We start from the raw sequence: 23,879 nt of genomic DNA, 5'->3' as shown, positions 1-23,879 counted from the left end.
AAAGCAATAGGACAGTAGTTTGAGGGGTTAGAACGGTCACCCTTTTTAGGAACAGGCTGAATTTAGGCAAACTTCCAGCAAGAAGGAAAGGTAGATGTTGCCAGACAGAGCTGAAAGAGTTTGACTAGAAAGGGTGCAAGCACGGAGGCACAGATTCAGAAAACAATAGGAGGGACCCCATCAGGTCCATAAGCTTTCTGAGGGTTTAGGCCAGCAAGGGCATGGAAAACATCATTGCAAAGAATTTTAATAGTTACTATGAAGTAGTCAGAGGGTGGAGGAGAGGGAGGAACAAGCCCTGAATTGTCCAAGGTAGAGTTTTTAACAAAGGTTTGAGTGTAGAGTTCAGGTTTAGAAATAGATGTGATAGCAGTGGTGCCATCTGGATGAAATAAAGGAGAGAAAGAAGAAGAAGCAAAGTTATTGGAGATATTTTTGGCTAGATGCCAGAAGTCACAAGGAGAGTTAGATCTTGAAAGGTTTTGACACTTTCTGTTAATGAAGGAGTTTTTGGCTAGTTGGAGAACAGAGTTGGCATGGTTCTGGGCAGAAATATAAAGTGCATAAGATTCTGGTGATGGAAGGCTTAAGTACCTTTTGTGGGCCACCTCTCTATCATGTATAGCATAAGAACAAGCTGTGTTAAACCAAGGTTTGGAAGGTTTAGATCAAGAAAAAGAGTGAGGGATGTACGCCTCCATGCAAGACACTATTACCTCTGTTATGCGCTTCAGCACACAAAGACGGGTCTCTAACACAGAAGCAGTAGTCATTCCAAGGAAAATCAGCAAAATACCTCCTCAGGTCCCCCCAACTAGCAGATGCAAAATGCCAGAGGCACCTTTGCTTAGGGGTAGCCTGAGGAGGGATTGGAGCGATAGGACAAGATACAGATATGAGATTGTGATTGGAGGAGCCCAATGGAGAAGAGAGGGTGATAGCATAAGCAGAGGGATTAGAGGTCAGGAAAAGGTCAAGAATGTTGGGCGTATCTCCAAGACGGTCAGGAATATGAGTAGGGTGTTGCACCAATTGCTCTAGGTCATGGAGGATAGCAAAATTGTAGGCTAGTTCACCAGGATGGTCAGTGAAGGGAGAGGAAAGCCAAAGCCGGTGGTGAACATTGAAGTCTCCAAGAATGGAGATCTCTGCAAAAGGGAAGAGGGTCAGAATGTCCTCACTTTGGAAGTTAAGAAGACAAAGAATCTCTTAGAGGAGTTAGGTGAGAGGTATACAGCACAGATAAATTTAGTTTGAGAGTGACTCTGTAGTTGTAGCCAGATGGTGGAAAACTTGCAAGATTCAAGAGCATGGGCACGAGAGCAGGTTAAGTCATTGCACACATAAATGCAACATCCAGCTTTGGATAAAAAATGAGGATAGAGAAAGTATGAGGGAACAGAAAAGGGGCTACTGTCAGTTGCCTCAGACACCTGAGTTTCAGTGAGGAAAAGATGAGGTTTAGAAGAGGAGAGGTGGTGTTCTACAGATTGAAAATTAGATCTTAGACTGCGAATGTTGCAGAAGTTAATGAAGAAAAAGTTGAGGGAGGTGACAAGACACTTAGTGTCGTCAACAGAAAGGCAGTCCGGCCTGGGGACATTTATGGTCCCCTCCCCAGATTGGGACTCTGAGACTGGTGTAGGAGTCGCCATAATAATTTTGAAAATTTTTGAGTGAAGGGTGTGTGTGTTATTAGGTGCTTGTAGTTTTGTGTGGAGGAAGAGAGTTGTCTTTAGAGGGCAGACTGTGACTGCTCCCTTGTGTTGTGAGACACAAGGGGAAATGTTCAGTGAGGTCACAGCTGGGTTTAATGATAAGTTCACAGCACCCCCTGAACAGTGCTTTAGACCTCACTGGGAGTAACTATTGTTTCGGCAGGTGTCTACTGCCTCCTCCTTCTATGTGGTAAAGAAATGTGAATAGCCCAAGCTTTTTTGCAGGTATATCAATGGAAAGATGACAAGCAGAGAGACCACTGACAAGATGGTAAAGTAAGAAAAGATATACCAAACAGTGGAAGAGATGAGTGAAATTATGAGTGAGAGTTTCTGGTCTGTGTTCAGTGTGGAAGAGGATTTTACAGAATCAAACAAGGAAGTGCAGCAAGGGGGGGAGGGCAATTATAGGAAGTCTTGGTTCAAAAATATGAAATTGGCAAATTGTTAGAAAAACTGGATATCAGGAAAGCATTGAGGCCTGATGGAGTGTCAGGTTGGACACTAAAGGAATATAGAAAACAAGTGGTGGAGCCAATTTGGGATGTGATTAGCAGCTCACTGATAGAAGGAAGAGTACCAAGAAAGTGGAAGAGAGCAAATATAATGCCAATACACAAAAGGGGGAAAGGGGACTGAACCACTAAATTATAGACCAGTGCTGCTAACTAGTGTTGTGGGCAAGATTTGTGAAATAGTGATCAAGGAAAAGTGGGTGAAATATAAAAAATAACCAATTTGGTTTCATAAAAGGAAGGTCATGTGTGACAAATTTACAAAGTTTCTATACAAGATTAACAGATGAAGTACAAAACAGAGATGGGTGGTTAGATACAGTGTACTTGGACATCTTGATACTTGATAAAGTTCCGCATAAAAGACTATTGTGGAAGATGGAACATATAGGAGGAATGAGAGGGACAATGCAAAAATGGATGAGAGACTACTTAAAGGATACAGAAATGAGAACCGTGATCAGGGACACCTGTTCAAGTTGGAGTAATGTAACAAGCGGAGTACCACAGGGGTCAGTGTTAGCACCCATTATGTTCCAAATATACTTCAATGCTATGCAGGAGGGTTTGACCAGTTATATTAATTTGTTTGCTGATGATGCAAAACTGTTAAGAATAATAAAGAGCCATGTTGATTGTATGGAGTTGCAAAGAGATATTGACAAGATTTATGGGTGGAGCAAGAAGTGGAAATTGGAATTCAATGCTAAAAAATGCCATGTGATGGAAATGGGAAAAAAGTAAAAGAAGACCTGCATGGGACTATTAAATGGGAGAGGAAGTAATAATGGAGAGCAAGAAGGAGAAAGACCTAGGAGTGGTTATTCAAGATACTCTGACCACAGAACAGCATATAAGTGAGATATTTGATTTAACATACAGGATGTTAACAAATATTAGGGTGGGATTTCATTACAAGATTAAGACTATGATGAAAAATAATTATAGCCACTATGCTGTGTCCCAGACTGGAACATGCAGTAGTGGTGTGGTGTCCACATGTGAAGAAAGATATAAAGAAGTTGGAAAGAATTCAGAGGGCAGCTACAAGGATGGTACCGGATCTCAAATACCTAACATATGAAGAGAAGTTGAAGGAAATGGGACTGCCAACTTTGCAAGTTAGAAGAGAAAGAGGAGATCTAATAACGATGTATGAAATAGTTAACCGCATTGAGAATATAGACATGCAGGATCTGGTGTTGATGGAAGAAGATGAAGCTGGACAGATGAGAGGGCACTCAAAGAAGATCAGGAAGAGTCAGTGTTTGAGGGACATCAAGAAGTATAGTTTTCCACATAGATATGTGGATATCTGGAATGGCCTAAATGAAGAAGTTGTTACAGCAGCAAACATGCATACATTTAAGGAAATGCTGGGTAAATATAGATATGGAGACAGGACACTATGAGCCCTGCTTGAACCCTGTATTATGCAACTAGATAAATATAAATATAAACACACACACACACACACACACACACACACACACACACACACACACAATGTAAAATTACAAAGACAAGTAAGAAATTAAAGATGAAATTTAACATAAAAAAATGTCATGTAGTGGAAATAGGAAAAAGTTAAGAGAGAGACCAAAATGGACATATAAAATGGGAAATGAAGAAATAATAGAAGTACAAGAAGAAAAAGATGAGGGAGTGATAATACAGGATGGTCAACAGTTGGACAAGCATGCAGAAAAGATATTCAGAGATACATATAGAATGGTGAGAAATATTGGAACAGAATTCCACTAGATAGATAAAGATATGATGGGAAAGATAATTACCACTATGATTAGAACAAAGCTAGAATATGCTGAATCAATGTGGTCTCCCCACAAGAAGAAATATGTCAAAAAACTGGAAAGGATACAAGGGATGGCAGTGAAGACATGGTTCCTGAATTGGATGGATTAACATATGAAGACAGGTTAAAGGAAATGAATCTGCCAACATTAGAACAAAGAAGAGAAGAGGGAGATTTAATACTGATTTATAAATTGTGGAATAGAGTGGAAGAAACTGATAATGAGAAACTACTGCTAAGAGAAGTAGAAAATACCAGTTTTACACACAAGGCCATGGCAAAAAACTAAGAAAAGGAAGATGCTTTAATAACATAAAGAAATATAGTTTCCTAGAGAGAAATATTGAAGTTTGGAACATGCTAAGTGAGGATGTAGTATCGGCAATGAGTGTGCACAACTTTAAGGAAAAACTGGACAAGTGTAGATATGGGGATGGGATCACATGAGTGTACCTCAGGCCCTGTAAATACAACTAGGTAAATACATCATTTACACTTAATAATAATAATAATAATAATAATAATAATAATAATAATAATAAAAATAAAAAGATGAAGAATTAATAAAAAAAAATAAGAAATGGAAATAAAACTAATAAAAAACATTCCACAACATCCCTTCACCTTATCTGATAGACAGAAGAATGATATAGAAAAGATGTGTACTTACACTGGAGCAAAGCATCTTGATAGCTGCCTCACTGAGAAACCAAGAGAGAGAAAAACACACATTACAAAAGGATTATGGGGTGGATGGCAACAGCAACTCAAAGCAACATGATGTGAGGATGGAGCTTGGTAATCCAGTGATATTGCACATGATACAGGCTGACTTAAAACACTGCATTCTCTCATCAGAACTATTTTCTCATGGATGTTTTTTTTCCTATGAATGATAAAGTAGAGCTAGTCATAAAGTTAGTGTGTGCCTTTCTTCCACTTAACCTTCCACCTCTTCTAATCCTTGATGGATTAACTTATCAGCATGTAAAAGCTTCCATATGAAGGGCGACGGTTGACTTAAAGCAGTGGTTCTTAACCTTTTTTTTAGTGTATGCACCCTTTCAAATCAGCAGTTAGTTCTCATACTCTTAAGAACTGTTGAAATACAAAAAATCCTAAAATACAAATTTGATTTCATGTGTATTAATAACAAAACCGTTTTTTTTTTTACCTTCATTGACAAAGCTTACATTTTTTTTTTTGTGTGTGTAACAAAAGTTCAAAGTACAGTACTCATATTAGTAAAACTGAAAATATTTAAACTATTAATAATCCACCCCTGTCATACACCACCCAATTCTTTTTATTATCTTTGTTCAATCAATACTAAATTGATGAAAACAATCTTGAAAACTAACAACTTTCATTAAACTCTGATCAAAGGTAGAATTTTTATTAAACTACCAATAACCCACCACTGCCATAGAGCACCAAACTACCAATAACCCACCACTGCCATAGAGCACCAAACTACCAATAACCCACCACTGCCATAGAGCACCAAACTACCAATAACCCACCACTGCCATAGAGCACCAAACCGTAGCCTACTAATGATTTCCATACACTGACTGTTTATTTCTTAGCAAAGTCTGATACTTTTTCAAATCATGGTCTACACAATAAAGGGATCTGCAGTAAAATTAATGAACTGAATGAACCTAAACCTAAGCTAACCTAGTCCTCAGATGAAGATACTGAAGTTACATACTTTGATATAATCTAGCTCTCAAATGAAGATGCTGATGTCACATACTTAAATATTATCCAACTCTTCTTCCCTAACCTAACCCTCAGATACAGATGCTAATGTTACTTTAGTGTTATCCAAACCTAACCCTCAGATGAAGATACTAATGTTACTTCAATATTATCCAACTCTTCTTATTAGCTCACTTAACCTAACTTAGCCCTCAGAGAAAGACATTACTGTTACTTCAATGTTATCCAACTCTTCTTATTACCTGTGGATTTTGGAAATTCAGGCACAGGTTTCCCTGACTCTTGGTCCACGCCAACCAGTGCTGTGTGGCGACACACAACGCCACTTGCCACACTCAGTGCCACCATGTCCTCCCCTATGCCTTCTGCAATGCAGTCGTGATACAGGTGAGGAGGGAAGGTGACATGTGACTGACACTCATATCCTTATATGCTTTGCTCTCACACCAAAAATACTTTTAATGGCCAGAGATGATTAGCTAAGTTCCTAAGAGTGTTTTTCTTGTTAATAATGTAGAAATCTTGTTAATCTGTCACTACAACCATAAAAACACCATTAAAAACCTGTGTAATTTTACCATGACTACTTTCAAAGGCCAGATTCTCAAGAGCATTTCTTCCATTAATAATGTAGAAATCTTGTAAATCTGAAACTAGAACCATAAGAACACCCTTAAAAATCCCACATCACTTCACCATGACTATTTTCAAACACAACAGATGACTAACTGGATTCTTGAGAGCTTTCATTTGCTAATATTGTAGAAATCATGTTAATCTGTCATTGGAGCCATAAGAAACATCTTTAAAAAATCAGTGTAACTTCACCACAACTATTCTTGAAGGCCACAGAAATTATTAGCCAGGTTCTCAAGAGTGTTTCTCCTGTCAGTAATGTAAAAAATCTTGTTAATCTGTCACTAGAACCATAAAAACACCTTTAAAAACCTGTGAAACTGCACCATGACTATTTTCAAATGCCATAAAGATGATTAGCTGGGTTTTCAAATGTTTTTCTGTTGATTATGGTGAACCGACATAAATGGCCAGTGCCAGGTTGTAAGTATTTACCTTAGATTAGGTAGACACATGAGTATAACTAAGTGCCTATCAGCAAATGCCTGCAACTAAGTAGAATACTTAGCTAGAAGTCTGAATGGAGTGTCTGCCAGGGTGGTAGAGAGAGTGCCCTCTCATATTCAGGGTATACTAACTCATAATAATGGTCAGCTCCTATTGGGAGGGATATATCATCATCATTCATGATGTTGCTTTTTTTAATGCAGGAGGGACACTGGCCAACGGCAACAAAAATCCAATAAAAAAAAAGAAAGCCCACTGACATGCCAGTCCCATAAAAGGGTCCAAAGCAGTAGTCCAAAGCAGTAGTCAGAAATTGAAGGATAAGTCTCTTGAAACCTCCCTATTGAAGGAATTCAAGTTATAGGAAAGTGGAAATACAGAAGCAGGCAGGGAGTTCCAGAGTTTACCAGAGAAAGAGATGAATGACTGAGAATACTGGTTAACTCTTGCATTAGAGAGGTGGACAGAATAGAGGTGAGAGAAAGAAGAAAGTCTTGTGCAGCGAGGCCATGGGAGGAGGGGAGTCATGCAGTTAGCAAGATCAGAAGAGCAGTTAGCATGAAAATAGCGGTAGAAGACAGCTAGAGATACAACATTGGGGCAATGAGAGAGAGGCTGAAGACAGTCAGTTAGAGGAGAGGAGTTGATGAGATGAAAAAGCTTTTGGTTCCACCCTGTTTAGAAAAGCAGTATGAGTGGAACCCCCCCAGACATGTGAAGCATACTCCATACATGGACGGATAAGGCCCTTGTACAGAGTTAGCAGCTGGGGGCGGGTGAAAAAAACTGGCGGAGACGTCTCAGAACGCCTAAATTCATTGAAACTGTTTTAGCTAGAGATGAGATGTAAAGTTTCCAGTTCAAATTATAAGTAAAGGACAGACTGAGGATGTTCAGTGTAGAAGAGGGGGACAGTTGAGTGTCATTGAAGAAGAGGGGATAGTTGTCTGGAAGGTTGTGTTGAGTTGATAGATTGAGGAATTGAGATTTTGAGGCATTGAACAATACCAAGTTTGCTCTGCCCCAATCAGAAATTTTAGAAAGATCAGAAGTCAGGGATTCTGTGGCTTCCCTGTCAAATGTTTACTTCCTGAAGGGTTGGACGTCTATGAAAATATGTGGAAAAGTGCAGGGTGGTATCATTAGCATAGGAATGGATAGGACAAGAAGTTTGGTTTAGAATGTCATTGATGAATAATAAGAGAGTAGGTGACAGGACAGAATCCTAAGGAACACCACTGTTAATAGATTTAGAAAAACAGTGACCATCTACCACAGCAGCAATAGAACGGTCAGAAAGGAAACTTGAGATGAAGTTACAGAGAGAAGGATAGAAGCAGTAGGAGGGTAGTTTGGAAATCAAAGCTTTGTGCCAGACTCTATCAAAAGCTTTTGATATATCCAAGGCAACAGCAAAAGTTTCACCAAAATCTCTAAAAGAGGATGACCATGACTCAGTGAGGAAAGTCAGATCACCAGTAGAGCAGCCTTGGTGGAACCCATACTGGCTATCAGATAGAAGGTTGTTAAGTGATAGATGTTTAAGAATCTTCCTGTTGAGGATAGATTTAGAAATTTAGATAGGCAGGAAATTAAAGCAATAGGACGGTAGTTTGAGATATTAGAATGGTCACCCTTTTTAGGAACAGGCTGAATGTAGGCAAACTTCCAGCAAGAAGGAAAGGTAAATGTTGACAGACAGAGTTGAAAGAGTTTGACTAGGCAAGGTACAAGAAAGGAGGCACAGTTTCGGAGAACAATAGGAGAGACCCCATTGGGTCCATAAGCCTTCCGACGGTTTAGGCCAGCGAGGGTATGGAAAACATCATTGCAAAGAATTTTAATAGTTACTATGAAGTAGTCAGAGGGTGGAGGAGAGGGAGGATTAAGCCCAGAATCATCCAAGGTAGAGTTTTTAGCAAAGGTCTGAGTGAAGAGTTCAGCTTTGAAATAGATGTGATAGCAGTGGTGCCATCTGGTTGAAATAAAGGAGGGAAGGAAGAAGAAGCAAAGTTATTGGAGATATTTTTGGCTAGATGCCAGAAGTTACAAGGGGAGTTAGATCTTGAAAGATTTTGACAATATCTGTTAATGAAGGAGTTTTTGGTTACTTAGAGAACAGACTTGGTATGGTTCTGGGCAGATTATAAAGTGCATGAGATTCTGGTGATGGAAGGCTTAACTACCTTTTGTGGCCCACCTCTCTATCATGTATAGCACAAGAACAAGCTGTGTTAAACCAAGGTTTGGAAGGTTTAGGTTGAGAAAAAGAGTGAAGAATGTATGCCTCCATGCCAGACACTATCACCTCTGTTATGTGCTCAGCACACAAAGATGGGTCTCTGATACAGAAGCAGTAGTGATTCCAAGGAAAATCAGCAAAATACCTCCTCAGGTCCCCCCAACTAGCAGATGCAAAATGCCAGAGGCACCTTTGCTTAGGGGAGATCCTGAGGAGGGATTGGAGGGATAAGACAAGATACAGATATGAGATTGTGATTGAAGGTGTCCAATGGAGAAGAGAGGGTGACAGCATAAGCAGAAGGATTAGAGGTCAGGAAAAGGTCAAGAATGTTGGGCATATCTCCAAGATGGTCAGAAATATGAGTAGGGTGTTGCACCAATTGCTCTAGGTCATGGAGGATAGCAAAGTTGAAGGCTAGTTCACCAGAATGGTCAGGGAGGAAAGCCAAAGCTGGTGATGAACATTGAAGTCTCCAAGAATAGAGATCTCTGCAAAAGGGAAGAGAGTCAGAATGTGCTCCACTTTGGAAGTTAAGTAGTCAAAGAATTTCTTATAGTCAGAGGAGTTAGGTGAGAGATATACAGCACAGATAAATTTAGTTTGAGAGTGACTCTGTAGTCGTAGCCAGATGGTGGAAAACTCGGAAGATTGAAGATTCAAGAGTGTGGGCATGAGAGCAGGTTAAGTCGTTGTGCACGTAAACAGAACATCCAGCTTTGGAACGAAAATGAGGATAGAGAAAGTGGGAGGGAACAGAAAAGGGGCTACTGTCAGTTGCCTCAGACACCTGAGTTTCAGTGAGGAAAAGAAGATGAGGTTTAGAAGAGGAGAGATGGTGTTCTGCAGATTGAAAATTGGATCTTAGACCACGAATGTTGCAGAAGTTAATGAAGAAAAAGTTGAGGGCAGTGTCAAGACACTTAGGATCGTTGTCAGAAGGGCAGTCTGACCTTGGGATATTTGTGGTCCCCTCCCCAGATGGGGACTCTGATGCTGGTGTAGGAGTCACCATAATAATTTTGAAATTTTGAGTGAAGAGTGTGTGTTATTGGGTGCTTGTAGTTTTGTGTTGAGGAAGAGAGTTATCTTTAGAGGGCAGGTTATGACTGCCCCCTTGTGTTGTGAGACATAAAGGGAAACATTCAGTGAGGTCACAGCTGGGTTTAATGATCAGCCAGTATGCAACCTGAATGTTCTAACTTAACTATGTCCCTTTTCAGTCCTTTATGTGCTGTTTGTTGAGACATCTGAGTTACCACCACTGCTCTTTGGGAGTGTTCTCTTTCTTTATATTTGTAGGACACAGAAACTATGTCATATTGTTGACTTGTTCTGCTTCCAGTGAATCCCTGAAGCTTTAGGATTTCTTTGCTTATCAATTTATATTTTAATTTACCTAATGAGGGCTCTAGTACAAAGGTCTTTTGTGAGCACTGATCTAATAAGGCTCTTAATTTAGTAATCTTACCTCCCTTTCCTATGAGGGGTGACATTAAGGTTGGTAAGATAGGTCCTTTCCTTGTTAGGGTTAATGTTGTTATTTATCTCAGTCTGGCCTCACTCTCTGTTTTATTATTTGTTTTATATTCTATACATAGAGGATGGTAGTATTTTATTTCACAGAATTTACAGTCTTTAATTCTGGAGTTTGTGCAGGCTTAGACATCCATTGCATGGCATTAGTTGCTGAGCTTTTTACCTTTGAGTTAGGATTTGGCTAATGTTGGCATCTAAACCATGGATGATTTTGTTTCTGGAATAGTTTACATTGAGTCTTAAGGCTTTCTTCCCAACTTTGACCAGTATTAAAGCTATCTACTGTATGATGTTCTACCTCTTTCTCAACAATAGATGGATTACTTTCTAAAGTAAATATTTCATTCCTCAGACAATCCAAAGCTTTCTCTATGTTCAATACACTTTCCTTAAACACCCTTTTTATGTTTTCTCTTATAGGGGCTGGAAGGTAATTTATGAGGAATGTAAAGTACATTTCTTCTCTGATGATATTGTGTGCATTTAATGATTTATAGAGACTTTCATATATTGCTATGAATTGCTTGAGGCTAGTGATGTCATGATTAGTTTTTTTCCAGACTAGTTAGTTTAGTTCATTCATCAGGGATTACCTGAGCCTGTCTTTCCTGCCATAATTGTCTTTGATGAGTTGGATGGCAGGTTCATAATTTGAGGCTTCAAGTTTGAAACCTGATATGAGTTGTGGTGCCTCTCCCTCCAGTTGGCTCTTAAGACAGGTGAGCTTCTGAATAGATGTTAAATCTTTGTTTTGATGAATGGAACATTCTTATATATCCCAGAACTCAACCCACCTGATCAGGTTGCCATTAAAGGAGGGTAAAACAAGCTTGGGCAGTTTAAAAGCGGTTTTCCTTGTTTTCCCGTTTTGGTGTTTCCTGTGTAACCTCTAGCTTGGTGAGGATTTTAGTTATTTCATCTTCATATAATATATCCTCTACATTGGCATTCTACAGAGTGGTTGGCTCTAATAATTCATAGATTTTTTCATTACTGGCCTGAATTTTTGTTAGTGTGTTCTTAATGGTGGTTTGTTTGGCTTTCATTTCACACATGTCAGTGGCATAAATGATCATCTCAAGATCCCTGGTGAGATGCCAGCTTTGAGTCCCTCTCTGATTTGTTTTAGTTTCTTGATATCCTCTATTTTGTTTTGGGGGTAATGTGTGTGTGTGTGTGTGTGTGTGTGTGTGTGTGTGTGTGTGTGTGTGTGTGTGTGTGTGTGTGTGTGTGTTTACTATGAAATACAGGACAAGAGCTACACTAGACTCATGCTGTTCTGTCTCCATATTGCCTTTTATCTAAATTTTCTTTAAATTTATGGACTGGCTTGGCACACACAGTCTCATTAAGTTCATTCCACACCAATATTCTCCTATGAAGAAAGCAATGTTTCATGATGTCTCTTCTGCAAAACACTCCGTATCAATTTCCTTTCATGTCCTTTGGTACCTCTCGTATCTGATGTTACAAGATCATCCTTATCCAACTTTTCCATCTCTTCCAATATTCTGTATAGTGCTATCAAATCATCTCTTTCCCTCCTTTTTTCCAGTGTAGTCAAGCCCAATCTTGTCGACCTCTCTTATTAACTATACCCTCTTAGGCTTGTAGGGATTTTAGTTGCAGCTCTCTGAATTCTTTCTAGTTTTCTGGTATTCTTCTTCAAACTTGGTGACCACACTAATGCTGTGTGCTCCAGTCTTGGACATATCATTGTTGTTGTCAGTTTTTCTTATCATATCTTCATCAATGTAGGAGAATGCCATCTTGATGTTTCTCAGCAGATTATATGTTTCTCCAGTGATTTAGTTTACATCTTTACAAATGACAGTTAATTAGAAATGGTTACTCCCAGATCTTTTTTCTGATCTTAAAGAAATTTTTTCATTTCCCAAGTAGTAGGTGCCTTCTGTTCTTCTTGCACTTTTCCAAACTTCACCACACTACATTTCTTGGCATTAAACTCCATGTTCCACCTTAATGATCATTCATTTATCTTAATTAGGTCTTTATTCAGAACTTCGCAGTCTTCTTCATTTGTTACTTTTCTCATAATTTTAACATCATCTGCAAAGAGACTCATGTAGCTTGTCACTCCTTCCATCATGTTGTTTACATATTTTGCAAACATAACTGGCACTAGTACTGATTCTTGTGGAACTCCATTTATTACTGGTCTCCATTTTGACTTATTCCCTCTGATTACTGTCCTCATTTCTCTGTCCATCAAGAAGTTGGTCATCCATTTTAATAATGATCTTCCTAATTTTCCTATGTTTTCCAGTTTTCATAATAGCCTTCTGTATGGTAATTTATCAAATGCTTTTTCAGGTCTATGTATATGCAATTAGCCCATCCATCTCCCTCTTGTACTATGACTGTTACTCTTGAGTAGAAGCTTTTTAAATTTGTTACACAAGATTTCCCTTCTCTGAATACGAATTGTCTCTGTTATCACACTGTTGCCTTCCAGGTATTTCACCTATCTGTTCTTGATGATCTTTCCGCAAATCTTTGCTACCGTACTTGTCAGTGATACTGGTCTATAGTTTAATGGGTCTTCTTTACTTCAAGCCTTGTGAATTTGAGTAATATCCACCTGTTTCCAATCTTTAGGTACTCTTCCTTCCAACAAGTTGGTGCTGATTATATTGTGTTTCACTTTGGCTAGTTGTGGGTTGCACTCCTTTAGAATCCCGTTAGACACACCATCAGGTCCCATTGCTTTCCTTACATCCAACTCTTCCAACATATTTTTTACTTCTTCTGTTGATGTTACTACCTCTTTCAGACCAGTCCCATTTTCTATCACTATCCTTTCTTCCTTAAAATCATTTTCCTTAATGAACACTGAGTGGAGGTATCTGTTGAAGACTTCAGCCATCTCTTTTGGGTCTTCAACCATTTTTTCTCCAACTTTTACTCTGTTAATGTCTTCTTTGCTCTTGAATTTTCCATTGATAAATCAATAAAACAGTTTGGTTGGTTTGGTTTGGTTATCCACAACATTCTTTTCATAATTCTTCTGCTCATCTGTATGTATTTTGACATAATTGTTCCTCTTATATAGTTGGCCCACAAGTCTTGTCTCTTATTTTTCTTCCAACTATTCCATGCTTTTTCTCTCTCCAGTCTAGCTATATCATATCTCTTGTTATACCAGTTCTTCTTAAATGGGTTTACCATTGATTTCTTAACCACCCATTTCTCAACTTCTTTATTATAAATGTCCAGGAAGGTGTGTGTGTGTGTGTGTGTGTGTGTGTGTGTGTGTGTGTGTGTGTGTGTGTGTGTGTGTGTGTGTGTGTGTGTGTGTATTTACCTAGTTGTATTGTACAGGGCACGAGCCAAAGCTCATTTTGTCTTGTCTCCATAACCATATTTATCTAGTTTCTCATTAAACATGTATACACTGTCTGCTGCAATTATCTCTTCCTTCAAATCATTCCAGATTTTAATAGTTCTATATGGGAAGCTGTATTTCTTAATGTTGCTTGAACATCCACTCTTTATTTTCTTCCCATGCTCCCTCATCTATCTCTCTCCTTCCTCCATCTGTGGTACCAAGTCATTTCAGTCTATTCTTTCTATATTGTTTACTAATTTATACATTGTTATCAGCTGTGTGTGTGTGTGTGTGTGTGTGTGTGTGTGTGTGTGTGTGTGTGTGTGTGTGTGTGTGAGAGAGAGAGAGAGAGAGAGAGAGAGAGAGAGAGAGAGAGAGAGAGAGAGAGAGAGAGAGAGAGAGAGAGAGAGAGAGAGAGAGAGAGAGAGAGAGAGAGAGAGAGAGAGAGAGAGAGAGAGAGAGAGAGAGAGAGAGAGAGAGAGAGAGTGGAGAGGTGATGGATGGAGGGAGGGAATGGGGGAGGAAGGAGGGAAGGAAGAGGATGGCAGGGAAGGGGGAGGGAAGGAGGGAAGGGAGAGGAGGACAGGGAAGGAGAGAGAGAGAGAGAGAGAGAGAGAGAGAGAGAGAGAGAGAGAGAGAGAGAGAGAGAGAGAGAGAGAGAGAGAGAGAGAGAGAGAGAGAGAGAGAGAGAGAGAGAGAGAGAGAGAGAGAGAGTATTTTAGTAGTAGTAATATTATTAGTAACAATATTTGTACTTAGTGTACTACTATTTTAGCTCCATACCTATAGGCCTAGGCTTACAGGCCTAGGCATCTGTACTATGGCTGCATTAGATGCATGGAAATTGTCAGATACTTTTTTTCAATAAAAATGTGCATCTAATGTGCTGGCAAATGTGGTATTTACCTTGGGTTAAGCAGACACACAAGTATAGCTACATATCTATCAGTACAGGCCTGCAACTGAATAGAACACTTAGCTAGAAGTCTGGATGGAGTGTCTGCCAAGATGGTAGAGAACTGAGAAGGAATCTGTGAGTTAAGTGCTGGCTGGAGTCTCGTTTGTATGAATATTGGGTATGTGGTTTGGCTGCTGTTTGGAAGTTGACTGCCTATTTACTAAGTGGATTGATACTGGTTTGCTTAGGGATGCTGAATCTGCTTGACCCAGATCCTCATTGTTTCATCCACTCATAATAGTGGATTATTATATTTTAACTTAATTCCCATCACCACTAATTTCCCTGTTGGAATGAGAGTTTCAACATGATCGTATAGAGATCTTGTTGATCAATCACCCTTAAAAATCCATACAACTTCAACTAGAACCTTTTGAAAAAAGTAGGGCTGTAATGCAGAATACGGTCCTCAATGTGACTCAACCTTATTCCTACTTTCCGCTACATCAATAAACAGACAAACACACCACAATGAGAATGTTAACATGCATCATTCTATGGTCTGTATTATCAATAATAATATCACAGTATCCTTGGTGATACATTTAGGTCATATAAGAAACTACAAGACATAATTCAGTAATATTAGTGATGTAAATAATAAGACACTGCAAAAGACATAGTGTAATATCAGTGCCAAAATTATCATGTCAATGGTACTACTGCCAAACAGATCTAGTGTAATATCAGCACCAAAAAGAACAAGTGTCAATGGTGATGTAGTTAGGTCAGATACAACACTACAAAAAGACATAGTGTAACAATGGCAAGCATCATAAAGAGTAAGTGTCAGTGGTGATGAAGTTAGATTAGATAAAGTACAAAAGATGCAATCCTGTAATATTGGTGCCAGAGAAAACAACTGTTAATAGTAATATAGTTAATCATCTTCCTCCTCTTCCTCCTTCTCCTCCTAAGTTAGATAAGAAACAATAAAAGACAATGCAACATTAGTGCCAAAAGAAGAAGTGTCAAAGATGATGTAGTTAGTTAGGTTAGATAACACACTACAACAAATATGGTAATATCAATACTAATAAAAACAAGTGCTGATAGTGCCACAGTCTCACCCTCCTCGTCAAGCTGCCACTGGAGGATTTGAGAGCGTGCTGCCAGTCTGTGAAGGGACTTTGCCTCATCGTGCACCACAGTGAAGTGTTCTCCCTCCATCGTGTTCAGAACAGGATTAGTGCCAAGCTGACCTCGCACCGTGATCTTCTTGACCTGGCAGAAGTGAGAGGTGGTCAGATGAGTGTGTGTGTGTGTGTGTGTGTGTGTGTGTGTGTGTGTGTGTGTGTGTGTGTGTGTGTGTGTGTGTGTGTGTGTGTGTGTGTGTGTATTTACTTAGTTGTATGATACAGGGTTCAAGCAGGGCTCATAGTGTCCTGTCACCATATCTATATTTATCCGACATTTCCTTAAATTTATGCATCTCCTCTTTATTTTCTAACTTGCAAAGTTGGCAGTCCCATTTCCTTCAACCTATCTACGTATGTTAGGTCTTTCAGCTCTGGTACCATCCTTGTAGCTGCCTTCTGAATTCTTTCCAACTTCTTTATAGTGTTGTGCATGTGTGTGTGTGTGTGTGTGTGTGTGTGTGTGTGTGTGTGTGTTATTAGAGACAACAACAAGCATTCTTCTGGAATTGGTGACTGTTCTCTCAATGCTTGCTAGTTGTATTTACCTAGTTGTGCTTTATAGGAAAAGAGCTATGCTCTTGCTGTCCCATCTCCAAATCTTTTAATATCCAACTTAGCCTTGAATCCATGTATACTTTCTGCATTTACTATCTCCTCATCCAGACTGTTCCATACATGAATACTTCTATATGGGAAACTATACTTTTTGACTTCTCTTCTACAAGCACTCCTCTTCAGCCTTTTTCCATGTCCTCTAGTGTCCTGTGTATCGCAGACCATTAAGTCGCTCCTGTCCACCTCCTCTACTCCCTCATATGCTTTATGTATCACAATCAAGTCTCCCCTTTCTCTCCTCTTTTCCAACGTTGGTAGATGTATCCTTGCCAGTCTCTCCTCATATGACAAGTCCCTGCTACTTGGTAACATCTTCGTAGCTGCTCTCTGAACTCTCTCCAACTTCCTTATATCCTTTTTCTTGTATGGCACATATTCTAGTCTAGGTCTCATCAGTGACACGATCATCTTCCTGACCATCTCTTCATCCATATATGCAAAGGCCTACCTTATTCTTCTCAACAAGTTATAGGTTTCTCCTGTAATTTTGCTAATGAGTTTCCCCGGGGTCAGGTTCCCAGTCACTGTAACACCGAGAACCTTTTCCTCTTCTGCTCCACTCAACCTTACACCATTCAACACATAATTTCCTTTTACTCTTCTTGTACTTTTTCCAAATTCTATTACTTTACACTTCTTTAAATTAAATTCCATTTCCCATCTATAACTCCACTCTGATATCTTGTTCAGGTCTTCTTGTAACGTTCCACATTCCCCTGCACTCTCAACTTTCTTCAGCAACTTTGTATCATCTGCAAAAAGGCTCATGTAGCTGTTCACACTCTCCATCATATCATTTACATAAACTGCAAACATGATTGATGTAAGTACTGAGCCTTGGGGTACTCCACTTATGACTTACCTCCATGATGATTTTTTATCTTTTACTACCGTTCTTATTTCTCTGTTTGTCAAGAAATTTTCCATCCATCTCAGTGGGCTCCCCCTTAGCCCACCATTATGCTTCAACTTCCACAACAATTTCCTGTGTGGCACTTTATCAAAGGCCTTCTTCAGGTCTAAATAAACACAATCTGCCCATCCATCTCTTTCTTGCATTATATCCACCACACTAGAATAAAAACTCAGTAAGTTTCTAACACACAATCTCCCTCTCTTAAATCCAAATTGTTGCTTTATTATCACTTCATTTCTTTCTAGGTACTGTATCCATTTATCCTTCACCAATCTTTCACACATTTTGCACACCACACTTGTTAGAGACAGGTCTATAGTTTAAGGGCTCCTCTTTACTACCACCTTTGTAGATTGGCACTATGTTGGCTCTCTTCCATTCATTTGGGACCCTACTTTCAATTAGGAAGCTCTCAATAATATTATTTATTACCCATGTCAACTGCTGATTGCACTCTTTTAGTATCCATCCTGACACTCCATCAGGTCCAGGGGCCTTCCTAACGTCTAGTCCCTCCATCTGTTTCTGGACATCCTCTTCAGTCACTTGAATTTCCCCCAGACCCATTTCCTCACTCATCCCACTCTGCCACACAAATGTTCTCTCTTTTGTGAATACTGATTGAAAACTTCTTTTCATTATCTCTACCAATTCAGCTGGATCCTCACACATTTGACCATTCACCTTCAATCTGCTTATTCCTTCTCGATTTTTCATTTTGTTGTTCACATATCTGAATAATAGTTTTAGTTCCTCTTTGCATTTGTCCATAACATCTTTCTCATAATTTTTCCTTTTTTCTCTAATAACCCTTACATATCAATTTCTTGTAGTTGTGTAATTTTGCCATAGCTCCTGCGTATTTTTCCTCCGCCATCTATTCCATGCTGTTTCCCTCTCCTCCCTAGCTATTTCACATCTATTATACCAGTAATTGCTATATCTTCTCTTTGTCTCTACTTTCAGTACATATCTTTTTGTAGTGCTGAGAAATTAATTATGTATATTTCTACTTTTTTTTCCTAGGCTAGGGCCCATGTAGTGTGCGGGGGTGACCAGAATCTCAGTACCATGTGACTAACCCCTCCCCTTCCCCTCCTCTCCTCAGTGTCCTTTTGTCCTTGCTTTCCCCCCCCCCCCCTCTCAGCGTCACTGTGTTGACCACTTCTATAACAAATTTACCCCGTGAATAAACGTAATTTCTCCTGCTTGGCCAGGTTATAGAGGCGAATTTTTCACCTAATCCCAGAGAATGGGGAGCCCTTAATATGATAAAATTAATTCTATAATGGTAAGGTCTTAAACCAGCCCAAACAAATCCCAGATAATTACACCGCGCCAATGAGGTTGACGAATCTGATAAGTCTTCTTTGCTTCGCTGCCCTGTCACCCCTGTTGCTACGCAAGCCGGGAAGAGATACCAGACTTTGACTAATTCCCCAATTGATTTCAAAAGTCCATTGAATTAAACTTCTTAAAGTAACAACTATAAAGTAAACAGTAACTTAATTATTCATATTTTTCATCCCTGAACTCACAACCTAGTCGCCCCCCCCCCACTAAAAACAAAATTATAACTTAATAAATTTCCCCATTGGAAACCTTTATCCTTAGTTTCCCGCCGATTTCCTCACAAGCAAAGCCAGTCTCTCTCGGATTCTCCTCAGGTGAGCATGCAGTCTGATAGTCTCCCCCTCCATTCCTGTAATATTAAGTAAGTGTTTATTTAACAATAATTTACTAAAGCCAGTCTCTCTCGGATTCTCCTCAGACCCTCTTGGATTCCCCTCAGATATTCCTGTTGATAAACTATTTCTGAGTGGATAGATATTCGCATTTTTTTTCGTTTTTTTTTTTTTGTTGGTTTTCTCCACGGGACTAGTGAAACCACCTGGTTCGAGATCACCGTGTGAGACTGTCCTCAGGTCTATACATACTTTTTGGGTATATATTTGTTATTTATTTATTTATTCTCTGGTCTCCCCCACAACTCAGTAGTCGCGAAAATATCTCCATCGTAGTTTTTATGTAATTGAAGAATACGCTACCATTTATTTTGTATTTCTGAATTATGTAACTGAAGAGTACGCTATCATTTATTTTGTATTTCTGAATTATGTAACTGAAGAGTACGCTACCATTTATTTTGTATTTCTGAATTGCTTTCTTTTTATTATTATTATTTCGGATTATTCCATTATTTATTAAAAATCATAAAAGTGTCAGTATTTGTATTTCTCTTAATCCAGTGATAGGATTTGTAATTATCGTCTGCCACAAGGGAACATCACACCCCTTAGAGGGCACTAAACTGGTGAGCAGCGGTGGCATTTATTTCGCGACTGACCGAAAGAGGTGGAGACTGGAAATAATTGTAAATGTTGAAGGTGATGATGATGCCAAGCGAGACATTCAAAGGAGGGCGTGCACGTGCATGGTGGTGAGCAGGTGATGATTGGAGAGGCACAGAACGTTCAGGATGGAGGAGGAGGAGGAGCAGGAGTCTTTGTGTATAGGAAGGAGAAAGAAGGAGGATAGGAGTAATAAGTAATAATGCAAGGAGAATGGAGGAGGAGGAGGAGCAGGAGTCTTTGTGTATAGGAAGGAGAAAGGAGGAGGATAGGAGTAATAAGTAATAATGCAAGGAGAAAGGAGGTGGAGGAGGAGTAATGAATAACAATGATTAAGAGGAAAACCAGAGGAGGAGAAATAGTAATGAACTATAATTTTTTTTCTTGAGTAATGACAAAACATGCACATGAGCTTTCTGGCCACCTGGGTCAGAAAAAGACAATTAAAAAGGCCGAAGAATTGTTTTACTGGTGTAATCTCAAGTTTGACGTAACCCAGTACGTAAAGAATTACCTTCAGTAGAGAAGCCCTTAGATAGGATAGGTATAGACCTGACGGATATGATTGCAGGCAGTGGTGGCTACCGATATGTGTTGACTATCGTAGATCACTTTAGCCGATTTGTGAAGTTCTATCCACTCAAAAACAAACTATCAGAGGGAATTGTAGAGGCGCTGCAGCAGTACATTACCGACTTCGGGACTCCTCACTCCATCGTCCTGGACAACGGGGGCGAGTTCACCTCCCAGATCTTCCAACAATTCTGCCAGCAACACCTCATCACCCTCTGTTACACCACTCCCTACCACCCGCAAGGGAACGCCATCACCGAACGACTCCATCGCACGCTCAAATCCATCTTGGCTTCCATGTGCCGAGGTTACCCGCTACGGTGGCCTCGCCTACTCCCTGTGTGTCAGGCCACTATGAATGCCGCCGTCCATACCAGTATCGCCCAACAACCTTTCCTCGCGTTTTTCTCCCGGCATGCGCCCCGAGTGGTGGGTGCCAGGCTACCCGCAGTTGATGGTGACGAGCAAGACGTGGATGTGGTCCGCCGGCTGATCCGGGAAACACACGAGAAAATGACTCGGAAATACCGTAATGCGGCCAACAAGGAAACGCAAGGAGCAGAAGGTAGACATTGGGGCGTTGGTGTGGGTGAAGCGAGAAACTACAGAGTCAGGAGTGTGTAAGAAACTGTGTGTTCGTTGGGACGGCCCATATAAGGTGGTGGAAGTTTTAAGAGGAGGCGGTGGTTATGTGGTGAAAGACCCTTTCTCGGGAAAGATGGTGCAAAGAGCGGCAGAAAAGATCAAACAGTTTCACAGTGAGGAAGAGTACGTAGTTGCGGCTCAAGACAGTGTTCCAACCTGATATAGAAACTGAAGTGTTACCGCCTAGAGTGCGTAACCGTCCCAGACGCTATATTGAGAAATGTTAATGTCGCTGGAAAGACGGTATAGAAAAGAGCAGAGTGCTTGGGGTAAATAGAGTCCCCCCCCTTACTTTTGCATGGTCTGGCTGGACTGGTTGTAATGAATCGTGGTATGACGGGTATGGGTACTATGTGAGAGGTGATGTAAGAATTTGAGAAGGAATAAGGAACCACTTTAATTCGCAGACTACTACTGCACTCGACAATCCGTTCGGGCCATTCTGTGGTGGATTACTTCAGGACGTGGCGAGCGCTTCGCGTAATCATCTATAGTATCTCGTGGTATGAGTGAATGTGTGGATGAGTAAATGACTGTCCGAGTGGAAGGAACCGAGTACTGGGGTGGCCGAATCTCGTTTCAGAGAGTGACGGAGTGACTTAAGGTTAAGTCCTCACACCACAGGAGGTCAAGAGGCTGGTTGGGGTGGAATTTCTTTTCTTTTTCCTTGAGATGAGAGAAAGAGCCGAGTTATGTCTCCAAGGGACATTGTGGTGATATGGCCCACAAGCCATTGTATGGGAGAGAATGTCAGAGTTATTTCCCGACAGAGATCACGTGCAGTTCGTCAGCCTGGCTTGGTTATGTGGTGGTGAGGGGAGTTTCTAATTACTCGGATGTGAAGGTGTTATTTTATTTTTTTTGGTAAGGAGAAAAGAGAGAGGTGAAAAATTCTAGAACGGATGAAAGGCTCGTGTAGTGCTGAGAAATTAATTATGTATATTTCTACTTTTTTTTCCTAGGCTAGGGCCCATGTAGTGTGCGGGGGTGACCAGAAATCTCAGTACCATGTGACTAACCCCTCCCCTTCCCCTCCTCTCCTCAGTGTCCTTTTGTCCTTGCTTTCCCCCCCCCCCCCCTCTCAGCGTCACTGTGTTAACCACTTCTATAACAAATTTACCCCGTGAATAAACGTAATTTCTCCTGCTTGGCCAGGTTATAGAGGCGAATTTTTCACCTAATCCCAGAGAATGGGGAGCCCTTAATATGATAAAATTAATTCTATAATGGTAAGGTCTTAAACCAGCCCAAACAAATCCCAGATAATTACGCCGCGCCAATGAGGTTGACGAATCTGATAAGTCTTCTTTGCTTCGCTGCCCTGTCACCCCTGTTGCTACGCAAGCCGGGAAGAGATACCAGACTTTGACTAATTCCCCAATTGATTTCAAAAGTCCATTGAATTAAACTTCTTAAAGTAACAACTATAAAGTAAACAGTAACTTAATTATTCATATTTTTCATCCCTGAACTCACAACCTAGTCGCCCCCCCCCCCCACTAAAAACAAAATTATAACTTAATAAATTTCCCCATTGGAAACCTTTATCCTTAGTTTCCCGCCGATTTCCTCACAAGCAAAGCCAGTCTCTCTCGGATTCTCCTCAGGTGAGCATGCAGTCTGATAGTCTCCCCCTCCATTCCTGTAATATTAAGTAAGTGTTTATTTAACAATAATTTACTAAAGCCAGTCTCTCTCGGATTCTCCTCAGACCCTCTTGGATTCCCCTCAGATATTCCTGTTGATAAACTATTTCTGAGTGGATAGATATTCGCATTTTTTTTCGTTTTTTTTTTTTGTTGGTTTTCTCCACGGGACTAGTGAAACCACCTGGTTCGAGATCACCGTGTGAGACTGTCCTCAGGTCTATACATACTTTTTGGGTATATATTTGTTATTTATTTATTTATTCTCTGGTCTCCCCCACAACTCAGTAGTCGCGAAAATATCTCCATCGTAGTTTTTATGTAATTGAAGAATACGCTACCATTTATTTTGTATTTCTGAATTATGTAACTGAAGAGTACGCTATCATTTATTTTGTATTTCTGAATTATGTAACTGAAGAGTACGCTACCATTTATTTTGTATTTCTGAATTGCTTTCTTTTTATTATTATTATTTCGGATTATTCCATTATTTATTAAAAATCATAAAAGTGTCAGTATTTGTATTTCTCTTAATCCAGTGATAGGATTTGTAATTATCGTCTGCCACAAGGGAACATCACACCCCTTAGAGGGCACTAAATTTTCACTCCCTCTTCATAAATAATGATGAAAGCTTCCCACTTCTTTTGCACATTATTTGCTGTGATAAGTGTACTCCAGTCCACTTCACCAAAGTATCTCCTCATTTGTTCAAAATTTGACTTACCATAATTAAATCTTTCACTTTTATAATCTTCACATCTACTTTCCTCTCTTTTTTTCTTTAATACAAAATCTTATCATGACATGGTCGCTTTTTCTTAGTGGACAATTATAGTTCATGTCTTCTATAATATCTACTTCTTTTGATAATACCAAATCAAGTCTTAATGGCTCCTCTCCTCCTCTGTATCTAGAGTTTTCCTCAATCCACTGTTTCATAATATTATTCATTCCCAGTTTCAGAACCTTATCTCCCCATGAGTCTTCTCCTCCTCTTGTGTTCCACTCCTCTCAATTTATCTCTTTACAATTAAAATCTCCCA

The 23,879-nt window shown here is 39.8% G+C and overlaps 1 protein-coding gene and 1 long non-coding RNA gene across 10 annotated transcripts in view; one reads left to right on the top strand and one right to left on the bottom strand.

Moving 5' to 3' along the window:
• The window catches only part of LOC135094621 (von Willebrand factor A domain-containing protein 5A-like), a 176,448-nt gene that overhangs the window by 8,222 nt on the left and 144,347 nt on the right, over positions 1-23,879 (bottom strand). For all 9 annotated transcript variants that reach the window (XM_063994871.1, XM_063994876.1, XM_063994872.1 and 6 more), the window contains exons 13-15: positions 16,016-16,169; positions 6,017-6,139; positions 4,720-4,750 (exon numbers count right to left, since the gene is read on the bottom strand). In XM_063994871.1, coding sequence (XP_063850941.1) covers positions 4,720-4,750; positions 6,017-6,139; positions 16,016-16,169 — 308 coding nt within the window. The remainder of the gene's footprint in view (positions 1-4,719; positions 4,751-6,016; positions 6,140-16,015; positions 16,170-23,879) is intronic.
• LOC135094624 (uncharacterized) lies at positions 18,571-23,348 on the top strand. Its single transcript, XR_010263891.1, has 2 exons — positions 18,571-19,282; positions 19,387-23,348. It is a non-coding gene; the product is annotated as an uncharacterized LOC135094624 (long non-coding RNA).

This window comes from Scylla paramamosain, chromosome 46, assembly GCF_035594125.1.
Source record: "Scylla paramamosain isolate STU-SP2022 chromosome 46, ASM3559412v1, whole genome shotgun sequence".
Classification (NCBI taxonomy): Eukaryota; Metazoa; Arthropoda; class Malacostraca; order Decapoda; family Portunidae; genus Scylla; species Scylla paramamosain.
This window is presented reverse-complemented; position numbering and strand designations above follow the sequence as displayed.